This window comes from Juglans regia, chromosome 13 (genome assembly GCF_001411555.2).
Source record: "Juglans regia cultivar Chandler chromosome 13, Walnut 2.0, whole genome shotgun sequence".
Classification (NCBI taxonomy): Eukaryota; Viridiplantae; Streptophyta; class Magnoliopsida; order Fagales; family Juglandaceae; genus Juglans; species Juglans regia.
In genome coordinates, this window is record NC_049913.1 from 1,843,361 (window position 1) to 1,855,500 (window position 12,140).

The 12,140-nt window shown below is 34.5% G+C and overlaps 1 protein-coding gene across 2 annotated transcripts; it reads right to left on the bottom strand.

Annotated features, from left to right (window-relative positions):
- Positions 1 to 5,612: 5,612 nt before the first annotated feature.
- Positions 5,613 to 9,231, bottom strand: LOC108983114 (ribosomal RNA small subunit methyltransferase E). Of its 2 annotated transcripts, XM_018954654.2 has the most exons (9): positions 8,948 to 9,231; positions 8,072 to 8,145; positions 7,612 to 7,754; positions 7,474 to 7,520; positions 7,276 to 7,384; positions 7,029 to 7,090; positions 6,725 to 6,799; positions 6,517 to 6,631; positions 5,613 to 6,099 (listed from the first exon to the last, which is right to left on the bottom strand). In XM_018954654.2, the coding sequence occupies exons 1-9, from the start codon at positions 9,185 to 9,187 to the stop codon at positions 5,930 to 5,932; spliced, it is 1,035 nt and encodes a 344-aa protein (XP_018810199.2). In that variant the 5' UTR covers positions 9,188 to 9,231; the 3' UTR covers positions 5,613 to 5,929. The 2 variants fall into 2 exon arrangements, with proteins under 2 accessions (XP_018810199.2, XP_035539899.1); XM_035684006.1 differs by lacking the exon at positions 6,725 to 6,799 and having other exon boundaries at positions 5,616 to 6,099; positions 8,948 to 9,229.
- Positions 9,232 to 12,140: the final 2,909 nt, after the last annotated feature.

The window sequence follows — 12,140 nt, forward strand, 5'->3', positions numbered from 1 at the left end:
CAAACCCAGCTAGCAATTTTGTCCGCTGCTGCTGCTACTGCTTCTTCTTCTCCTTCTTCTCCTTCTTCTTGTGCGTGAACCCAGCTAGCAAATCTTCCATTATTCTAATCACCTTAGTGGACAGAGAGAGAGACATCCAAGTTGTGGTGTGGTGGTGGAACAGTTTTGCAGATCTCTAGCCATTATTTTTTTTTTTTTTGGTTTCATTTCTTTATTTTAATATGGTTTGTCTCGGTGTGTTCGTGGTTCTCTACTTTACTTTGCACAGAATCGTAGAAGAACCAAGTACTACTTCTTTGAGCTTCAGTTCAAAGCAAGAAAGCACAAACACAACTGGTGTGTGTGTGCGTGCGAGAGCGAGAGAGAGACTACAAAACCCGATATGATGCAAACCCGAAAGTTTTGGAAATTGAGGCGATGGTTCGTGGGAGACGATGATACAGCGTTTACTTGGCGTTAACTTTAACTGGAAAAAAAAACGTTAAAACAAGACTTTTCCGTTTTATAGACGCTTTATATATATTAATAGATATATATATATATATATATATATATATATATATATATATATACTAGTAAGGGCAACGTGCCCTGCACGTTTGTCCAGTTGATCATTTTTGTTATTTTTCAAATTTTTAACTATAAATTGGACATACTTTTATCTATATTTTTAAAACTTTTTTTTTGTTTACAACACATTATACACACAATTTGTCGAATATTTATAATTATAATACAACGACTTACAATAATCAAGTCACAATTATGTACAGATATTTTTAAAGTATATATTACAAGAGCGATAAGTTTGGAAAAGTATATTTAAAACATTCAGATAATTAACCTATGAATTTTTTTTTTAATATTTATTGAATAGAATGAGAAAAAAATTTAAGGAAATGTTTTTTAATAATAAATGGTTATGAATAAACATGATCGCTCAACATTGAAGTAGATGTATTGTTATGGACGTTAGTTTCAAAATAATTAATATTCGAAGACGATTCAATCTCTCTTATATAAATGGCTTTATTGTTATTTGAATAAAAAGAGAGCATGATGAGACTTTGTTTGACTTCGAATTTTATTACTTGAAAATTTTTTCAACTTAGCATATCTCTCTCTTTTTTCCGGTGGATCTCTTATTTTTTCTCTTCTGATTAAGCACTATACTAATTTCTTATTGCCGGATGTTTTTCACGCTCTTCAAAGTTTATTCATAGAAGATGTTAGATAAAATTAAAAAGAATTAGTGTTAATAATGTTTAAATATATTTTTGCATTTAATAATGTCGTCTTACTAGTTGGCATAAAGTTAAGGAAGATTAGCAATTCTGTGTTGATTTCAGAGTGTAATCTAAAACACATTTGAAAACATATCAAAGATGTGGGTAAATATGTATATATGGCAACATATATGCATAACAAATATTATAAGCATTTATAGTAAAAGCAAAAAAAGAGAATAATTAATTCGAAATAATTTTATACAAATCATATTAAGTGAACCAAATGAAATAATAGATCTTAGAATAGAATAAATCTATTAAAAGAAATCAACATCATGAGGAAAGGAAATATTCATACAACAAACATATAATATCAACAATTTATCTTGACTACATGCGCATTTATATAAATATAAAAAAATTGAATAATATTTTTCAGGTGAGATAGAAGAGAACATACCAGAAAGTAAATGACAAACAAAAGAACAGTGCAAATAGAGGAAATTGATAACAACCGGATTGACGAACAATAAAATAAGAGCAAAAGCAGCTAATCTGTAGTAAAAAAAAAACATTAGAAAAAATATTCTAACTAACAGATGAAATAATCTCATCTCAATTAGGATCTAACCTATAATAAAAAAAATAAAAAATAAAAAAATCTCAGTATCCAAACTCACATAATCGGCAAAAGAGCGAAAATATAAGAGAACCGGATTTGATAAGAAAAACAGGAAAAAAAAAAAAGAGAGAGAGATTGATGAGAACACTGTCCATCCCTTACTTATTTTCAAATAAAGGTCTATTTGAAAATTGATCTTATTCCAAAATTTTCATATCATATCTCATCTCCTTTTTAAATATAACTAAAATACAAAATTTTTAAAATAATCATTACAACTTTCTCAAAATTTCAAATTTCAAATAATTTATTTTTTAAAATTTCAAAACAAAAATAATATTATAAAATTATAATCTAAGTGTCTAATAATATTTTAATTTTATAATATTTTTTATTTAACTCTTTCTCTCTTTCAATTATTTTTTATAAAATTTTATCTCATCTAACTCTCTCCAACATTATATAAATTTTTAGAGAAGGAGAAAATTAAAAATGTTCTAATATATATTAAGATATTCTAGACCATATTATTCATCACTACAAATAATGTTAAATCATTGCGTTAGTTCAAATGCAGTTTAGCTCTTAATTTAAGAATGTAAACCAGATCATTTTAATTTACTTCAAAAGTTTTCATAACCTTTTTTAATATTACTAAAACAGAAGCACTATAAGAAATAATAATAATGAAAAACATTAATTTATTTAACATTTTCACACTTGGCTAAATAAAATAGTAATAATGACATATTATATTTTTAAATTATTAAGAAGTTATAATTTATTTCCTTATGAAAATTTGTAATTATACTAACCAACCTACTATTATTACTCTTAATAGTTATAGTTGGATGCGCATATTGTATATTTGTTATTTCCAACATAAATATATAATGTGTTAATTTTAAAATTCAAAACTACAGTGGTAAGTATTAAATAATTTAATTATATATTTTATAAAATCTCATCATTTATATTTTAAAAAAAAATTAAACAAACTATAGTACATTAGAAACTGTAGATCTACCTCAAATAGTGTAATTAATTTCAGGTTAATTAATAAACTATTCAATTTATCCAGAAATAAAAAAAAATATTTAAGTTTATTTCTTAATAAATCATTAAACAAAAATCTTTAATAAAAGGAAAAAATTAGATTTATACAAAAATGTAACAATTCAATTCGATATTTACATAATTCAAAATTAAAGGAAATAAAATGCTGCACAACATTAAAGTTTAATTTTCAATATTTTGATTTTTTATTAAAATGTTATGATGAGTTGGTATCAATTTGGAAAAAAAAAAAAAAATACTATAGTCCAATTGTAAAGTTCAAACCGATTTGTAACATTACTCATTTTTCACATCTAAAGTCTAAGAACAGTGCTACACCCTCTGAGATGGGTTTCGATAAGGACAAATATATTTATTTTTTTATTTTTTTATTCAATTTTTTATACCCTTAAATATTAAAAAAATTTACAATATCATTAAAAATATTTTTTTATAATGATGAGATGAGATGAGATGATAATATTTTTATCTTTAAACGGGACGTAAATGAGAAAATGAAAAAAAAGCAAAGAAAATATTTGTAAGAAGTTGAGATAAAATAAATATAATACAAAGAGATAAGCTCAATGAAAATTACTGTAAAAAGACATAAATCAAAAGTCGGCAGAAGCAAGAAAGAAGACAAAACATAAGCTATATTCGTGATAAAATCAGGGGCAAAATAGGAAAAATTTTGTTCGACGAAAACACTGTTTATGCCTATTCGCACAGCCGATGCTTTGATTCGCTCGTGGCGGTTAACGGCGGGACGAGAGGGGCTAAGATTGGAAGGGGAGGGACGCTGGACGGAGGGGAAGAGAATGGGCCAGGTGGTGTTAGCCACGCCGGCGTGTAGCTGCACACTGGAGGGGACGAAGAAAAGGACGGGCCGCGCCTTGGATTTCTTCATGGCGGTTAACGGCGACACTAGAGGGGTTAAGATTGGATGGGAAGGGACGCCAGCCGGAGGGGAAGATAATGACCGGGGTGGTGTTGGCCACGCCGGCGTGCAGCGGCGTACTGGAGGGGACGAAGAAACGGCCAGGGAAGGGGGGAAGAGGGGCAAAACGGAAAATTGAGAATAGAAGGAGGGGCAAAATAGGAAGAAGACCAGGGGTAAAATCAAAATTTAGAAATTAAAGCAGGGGCAAAATAGAAAAAAAATATTAGATGAAAATACTATTAATAGACTATTCACACTTTATATATAAGTAGATATAAATGCACTTTTAAATAGCCCCCATAGCACTCGTTAAACATGACCCATAAATTATTAAATTTACATTAAAATAACAATCTGAGCTCCTAAGATTTTTTATTTTTTATTTTCCCTCGAACACCACACGTGCAAATACAACCGACATTAAGGTGATTCCTGTTAGTCAACTAGCATCATTAAAATAAAGCAAAATTACGTATGGCAAAGAAAACTAAAACTCCATGCTCATTCTCTATTAATTAAAGAAAAGGAAAATCATTCTCCAAATCCGACTGTTAAAAGATAATAGAAAGTAGGTTTTGTAGTATAATTTTAACTGATATTAAAAGATGAATTTTATTATAAATCAGTAACTGTTCACATTATACACTCCACACCTATAACTTCTTATAGAATGTGAGGGTATTTTTTATAAGGTGTATGAGATGTAGAGTGTGGAGTGGTGAATAGTAATTGATAAGAAGAATTTTACTTAAAAGATAAGCAGTGAAATTATGCATTTTTTACGGTTTAAAACATTAATTTGTCAATTTTGATAATTAAATTATACTGTATACTATACTCATATTGTATTTTAATCATACTGCAGTGACGTGATATTGTTTATCAACCATTAGATTAATATATATATATATATATGACAATAGAAAAATAAATTGGTATATATAAGAAATGAAAAGTATTCGTTTCCTTCGTATCGATTTTTTTAAAGGAAGAAAGAGGGGAAAGAATGAGAAAAGACCTACACCAGTAGAGCTCGTTTTCTTCTTGCCTCCAAAAGTCTTGTCGTTGGAATGGACCTCCACCAGTAAAGCTCTTTTTTTTTTTAATGGAAAATATTAAAGCCAGTCTAATCTGAGTATGCTGATCCATAATGAAGACGCAACTCTCCAGAAAGGACTGTAAACAGAACGGAATTCAATCTATGAAGTTTGAACAATATACATAAGGGCAGGTGGGTAGGACCAGCCGCTGCCAAACCACAATTTCTATTCTACATTATGGTGATGTGATCTACCTGAGTCATAGAATTCTTCGTATTGAATTCTAAGCTAAAGTCCCAATTCATGAGAATTCCTTAAAGACATTTTATTATATGATATAATCCATGGGTTTGACTTCGCTTTTATCTCCTTTTTTTTTTTTTTTTTTGTGTTAAATATCAAAATCTCCCAGATTTCTTCCACAAGCAATAAACTGATTGCTTTCAATCCTATCAGTTTGGAATAAATCAAAGGACCAAAAGATAGACTCGACCGGGTTTGTAAGTTTCAGTTGCTCCGAAACTTACAATCATGATAACGTTGGCACTGCATTGTTTTCAAAGGCTGAATTCCCATATATATATATGGTCAGCTGGGTCTCAGCAACGTACAGATGAGTAGTTAGATACGGTAGATGGATCGGGTTTCAGCTCTACCATTTTATTCCAGGTCTGACCCATACGAGTTTTGCGTTTCGGGAGGGACACGAATCACGATAACGTTATTGAACAGAGTTTCACAAATGTAAATTAAAGAAGACAACGTTGTCTACAGCATGACAAAAAGATAAATATGAACAAAAAACTTTGAAATTTTCATATCCAAGCATGTCCAGAACCCGACCTTGAGTTTTTCTTCCCCCTAGTCCCCCCTCATGCTTTAAGAAATTACCCTTTAATGCATCCACTTATATTTCCCCATTCCATAGGAAAAATCCTGTCTCAGCCAAAAATAGTCTTATCCCAAGGATATCGTACAAATCCACATGTAGCAAGCAATGATAGAGACATTCTTAGAGTAGAAGATGACCATGTTAGGTCTATCTGCAAGAGGGTTCCGTAGAAATAGATGTTTGCTGAGAGTCAGACCACAACATTAAAGCTGATAAAAGTGCCATTGTTGCAGTTTCAACTCGTAAGCGAAGGGGCCCAAGGCCAACAGCTGTAGCACCTGCTTCCAACATCATCTCCACCTCTTTCTTGGTGAAGTCTGAAGCATTCAAAAATGAACCAGGGGTCCAGGATTAATAACAACTAACCATTCCCATATTTAGGTACTTAAAGCTAGAGGTAAAGCCTATGAGCAGAATTTCAGACATTGAATATTTCATTTCACTAGTGCAAAGAAATTATGTATTACTGCCTAGAAAAGGATAGAACTGCTTTGTGCATGATTTCCAACCACGTTTAGTTGATTTACTTGATTGCTATCTGTGATAACTCAGTTAAAGGAGTTGGTGCACAAATGCTTCTTTATCTATTGGATATTGGGACACTCCTATTTGTCAGAACTGAAACGATCAATTAGCAAGAAATGTGTAATTCTTCAGTTAAACCAAATTAACGCCTGGATAGATGGGAAAATTTGGCAATAAATAGATAGGGCTAATTTATAATGCATACTAACCCCCTTCTGGTCCAACTATAATCAGCCCACTACACTCTTTTCCTGATAAAGACAATGCACTAACAACAGGAGCAGCCTCCGCTACGGCAACAAAGCAAACCTTCGACTGAGCAATCTGCAGGATATATACAACAACCAATGTCTTCATTACAAACAAACTAGCAGAGAGAGAGAGAAGGTCCAAACATCTTAAAAGAGTCCTTTATACCTTAATGGGAACCACACGTAACTGATAAAATGGTATCACGAGAGCTACAATACCTCCAACTACAGGAAAACCCATCTAACATTTGCAAGTAAACTACTTATCAAAAACATTTGCAAGTAAACAACAAAGAATAGAGTCTAAATGCTTAAACCACATAAACAATCATTTTTCATAGCTTCACAGAGAAGAAAATTTCTACATCAGCCACAGTGACCATGCCTCCACTGTAGTTCTTTTTCATGTTTATAGCCAAGATAGTTACCCAACATTTAAATGAACAAGGAGGCGGAGAAGAATTACTCACAAGAGGCAGAAGGCCATCGATTTTCATTGGAGGGTTCAGAATCATTTCATGCAGCCGTTGACCTATAAATATGTAATAAAGGGTATAAATTAAAAGAAAAGTAAGCATAGTCTCAGGCAGCCTTTCAATCACAAATCTTTCTAAATGTTCAAAACCTCATCAGCCAAAAGCAAATTTTAGCAGGAAAAGATATTTCAAATTTCACCATGAATGTAAGTCGAGAAAATAGCTACAACAAATTATTCACATTGTTTAGTTGCTGCTAAAACGACACGTTGCAATCTATCCACTCTATTCTCTGAAATTGAAGAAGAACGTTCCGTCAACAGGGGGGTGACACTAATAGCCCCCAGCTCCTAACACAGTTGAAAAGGAATAAAATCAGCAGCCACAAATAAGTGCCAGTTTCTAACGGGAGAATACTCATCAATGCAATAGGACTTACAGTGCATTTCTCAACAAGCCAGTCAGCTCGACCACCCTTTAGAGTACCTGAGCAATATCAGCTTTAAACATGATGCAAAACCCAAAATATTGTAGTCAATTTTATGACGCAATCCTAATGAAAATCATAAAGACTTACCAAAAGCTGCAAACACATGCCAATATGCCCCTGGGGTAGGAACTAACTTTGGATCTTCCAAAGCCACAAAATCCAATCCACAACGGTCAATCCTCTGTATACACCCTCCTATCAAGCCTCCCTTCCCGTTGAAAAGCTCTACCCTTGCATGTCATTATTTGGACAAACATAAACATTTTCATCTAACACAAACTATTTTATAGTATCTACTGTGTTTTTTTTCTCTGTCTCCATTTTCAATTGATTCAAATGACCAAAAAAGAAAAAGTTCATTCTAGAAAGGCCAAAACTGAACTCAAAACTGCAAATATCTAGGCACTAGTTGCAGTTTCTGTTTTCACAATTGCTATTAGGCTTTGAAATCGTATAAATAATAGGGAAAAATTAAATAAAGACATTTCGGTAATAAATGTAAATGTCTGGGTAAGGTAAAACTCAAAAGGTATGACGATTAAGGTACCTGTCATTTGTGCTCAACCTCAAAACTTTAGACATGTGCCAGAACTCGTCACCTTGTATATGAACAATGCCACCCTGCAACATTACAAAAAGAAAAAACTATGACACTGTCTCCATACTCCAATCACATAACTCTTTAAGTTCAAATTTCGCTTGAAGTTTCAGGCTTCAGCATTGAAAGTGTCACATTACATTTCAGAGAAGTCTAAATAGGCCGTCTTAATGTTAACCCCCTATATCATGCCAATACTTAGATAAAGGAATGCCAACAGAATTTCGGGTTATAAATAATAATGATAAGATTACTTATAAAAAAAAATGATAAGAAAAAAAGAAAAAAGAAAGAAACAGCACCGAACCCAGAATCAAGCTTGTCCTAACCCGACATCCCATGCCACCCCTTCCTCAACCATTAAAGTCAAAAACTATTTTCTCAAGTCCACATCTCCGCGGTCAATCCCTTCTATCAAACAGACGTTAGTCTTCACTCGATACATATTCCATTCCAATATCGATTATCACCAAACGAGGACAATGTAAATCGATTTCAAAGCATGACAGCTGCACCCATCAAGAACGTATTTTCAAAAATTAATTTGATCCATTAACTTACAGATACTACTCAAATTCAACAAATTGAAGTTGTTGAATGAGCCAGGCCTGATGAAAAACTAACAGTGAATCCGCACAAAAACCCCGTGGGGAATACTTCTACTTTGCCGCTAAGACTAGACAAAGGCAAAAAGACAAATCACTGACGGATTTTGCACTTTCTTTTCCTTGATTTCTCATCAAACAAATACGTTGTTATGCCCATGCTTGTTTGAGAGAGAGAGAGAGAGAGAGAGAGAGAGAGAGAGAGAGAGAGAGAGAGTGCCTTGGAAGGAGGGAGCACTTCGGAGAAGAAGCGAGGGAGGCCACCAAGAGACTGGCTGGCGTAATCTGAGGAAGAAGACGAGAGTGCTCGGAGGCTCAAGGTCTTGAGCAACGAACGGTTCAAGGGCCCTGCAAAACGAGGCCGTAGTGTTGCTAGGGTTTGCATTTGCAACGGAATCCAACTCCTAGACTGCAGAACTGGTTTGGATGAAGCGCACGGAATCCAACGGAATCCTCCCATTCGGACGTACTTGCAAATTTGCGCAATTCTCTGCCGTTGTTACCCAATTTGACACCTTAAAACGCCTAGTCGTTCAATTAGGAAAAGGGTTAAGAGTGGTCCAATGTACTTGGTAAAAGCTAGTTTCCGTTGGGCCTATTAGTTTAAAAACATTTTCTCATAAGCCATTATTTCACTATCCCAAACCCTACACCCTATAGAAAAAAAAACTATAAGTATAAAGTGTGAGAGTGAATGGTAATTGATTAGTAGAATTTCTCGTTAATTTAACTTTCATTTAGAAATTGGGTCATGCAAATTATTGAGATTAAATGATGCAGTTGGACATACAATACCCATGGTTCCACCAGATACTGCGATCACATGAGGCCATTCGGTTATACATTATGAGCTATCAATTATTCTTTAATTCATTTTTACACATTTTGTAATCTATAAATAGCAGCACTTTGCTTGTACAGACACGTGATAACAAGAATACAATTCTGTTATTTTCATTTTCAGCTTTCTGTTATCTTCATCATCTTTTACACTCTGCTCTCTCTTTCGTTCCTAGTGCTACTATTAATATGGTATCCTGAGCCATGACAAAAACACCTCCAACCCAAACCAACGATACAAATATGTTCTCCAATCCTGAGACCAACCCACACCACCCAGCTAATCCCTACTACATCCAGCCCGGTGAAGGTGCTTCTTCCCCACTAATTCCAGACCTTCTAACCACAGAGAACTATGTAACATGGGCAAGGACCATGGGCCGAGCATTGAATATCAAAAACAAATTGGGATTCATTGATGGCAAACATCTCAAACCATCAAATGTTTTAGACACTCTCTACACTGCTTGGGAACGCTGTAATTATATGGTAATTGCTTGAATTCAACATTCCGTGTGCATCGAGCATCGCTCATGCGAACACTACTGCAGCTGTTTGGAACGACCTCCGCGAGCGATTCTCAATTCAAAACGCTCCACGAATTTTTCAGCTCACTAACTTGATCTCAACACTTACTCAAGATTATGAATCGGTTAGTCAATATTATAATAAACTCAAAACTTTATGGGATGAATTGGAAATATACGAACCCATGCCTTCTTGTACATGTGGAGCTGTGAAAACTCAGATGGATTACACCCACTGAAGCAAGGTTATGCAGTTTCTCATGGGATTGCATGACTCATTCGATGTCGTTCGAGCACAGATCTTGTTCTATGACCCTATCCCAGCATTAAATCGAGTTTTATCTCTTATACAACAAGAGGAGAGGCGCCGACAACTTAATTCCACTCCAGCACCGATTGCAATGGCAGCAAGAGGACCTGATCAACGCAGCCAATCTTCCTAGCGTAAAGATTGACTGTTTTGTACTCACTGCAACATTCAGGGACACTCATTGGAACGGTGCTTCAAAGCAAATCCTAATATCCCTGTGTGTTCCCATTGTCGCATACCAGGACACACTAGAGACAAATGCTACAAGCTAAATGGATTTCCTCCAGGTCACAAAAATATTTCCAAGTTTAAATCCCATGCTAATCAATCTTCACTTGAGCAGGAACAAGTCGGCAATGGCTCACCTATTACTCAAGAACAGTACGCTCGCTTCCTTGCCTTACTCCAATCTCCTTAACTTCCCCCTGCTACATCTGCTGCAAACCAGACTTGTTCAAATTTGTCAACCACTGGAATTTCCCCTGTTTCTGGTACTCTTTATTGCAATTCTACAAACACATCACACACAATCCCAAAATCCACTCACTCATGGATAATAGACACCGGAGCTATAGATCACATGATCTATAGCTCCACTCTCTTCACCCATAATGTAACCCTCATCTCACACACAATCAAACTTCCAAATGGCACCACAACACCCGCCACACACGTTGGTGATATCCATCTTTCTGACCAACTCATCCTCAAACATATGCTTAGTGTACCTGCTTTCTCATTCAACTTACTATCTGCCAAATCTTTGTCCAATCATTCAAATTGTTGTCTCATTTTCTTCTCTAACTCTTGCTATATTTAGGACCTTTCATCCTGGAAGACGACTGGCATGGAGACAGTGCATAATGGACTTTACCACCTCCAAAATACCAAATCAAATCCCACGGCTGTACAATCTTTTTTTTCTTCTTTTACTTTCTGTCCAGTTATGTTAACATTACATATATTTCAAAGTTTGATGAATTCACACTATGGCATTACAGACTTGGACATAGTTCCATGACACAACATGTATTGAATGATATCCAAAAATCAAGTTCAAAACCCACGAGTTTATCAAATATTCCCTGTGAAAGTTGCCCACTCGCAAAATAACACAAACTCACCTTTCCCCAATCAAATATCACGGCTTCCAAACCATTTGAATTAATTTCTATTGACATTTAGGGCCCCAATCCGATCCAAGCTCACAATAATGTCAAGTACTTCCTCACAATTGTGGTCTAATTCACCAAATGCACATGGATATACTTACTTCAAAATAAATCTGAAGCTCGCACATCCATTCAAAATTTATTTTCCCTTGTAACTACTCAATTCAATAGAAAAATCCAAACAATCAGATCTGATAATGGTGCTGAGTTTAATATGCCCTCATGTGATCGCGGTATCAAGTGGAACCGTGGGTATTGTATGTCCAACTGCATCCTTTAATCTTAATACAAACTGCATTTATTCACTCAACAAGCTAAATGAGCTTGGTTTTGACCTAATTTTCAAGGCTTCGTTTCTTTCGGCCATTTTTACGAACTTGGTGCTTGTTATTCCAATCAGCAAAACATCACGAGGTTGAGAGGACGTGATACAAAGCAGTCTAAAACATCTTATTTTTTCTTTAATACTTGAAGATCAGTACGAGAGACAAGTATTGTTACACTAAGAAACTGGTGGCAAGCATGTTGTTGTTAACCTTTGAAGGGAGCCAAACAAAGGGAAGA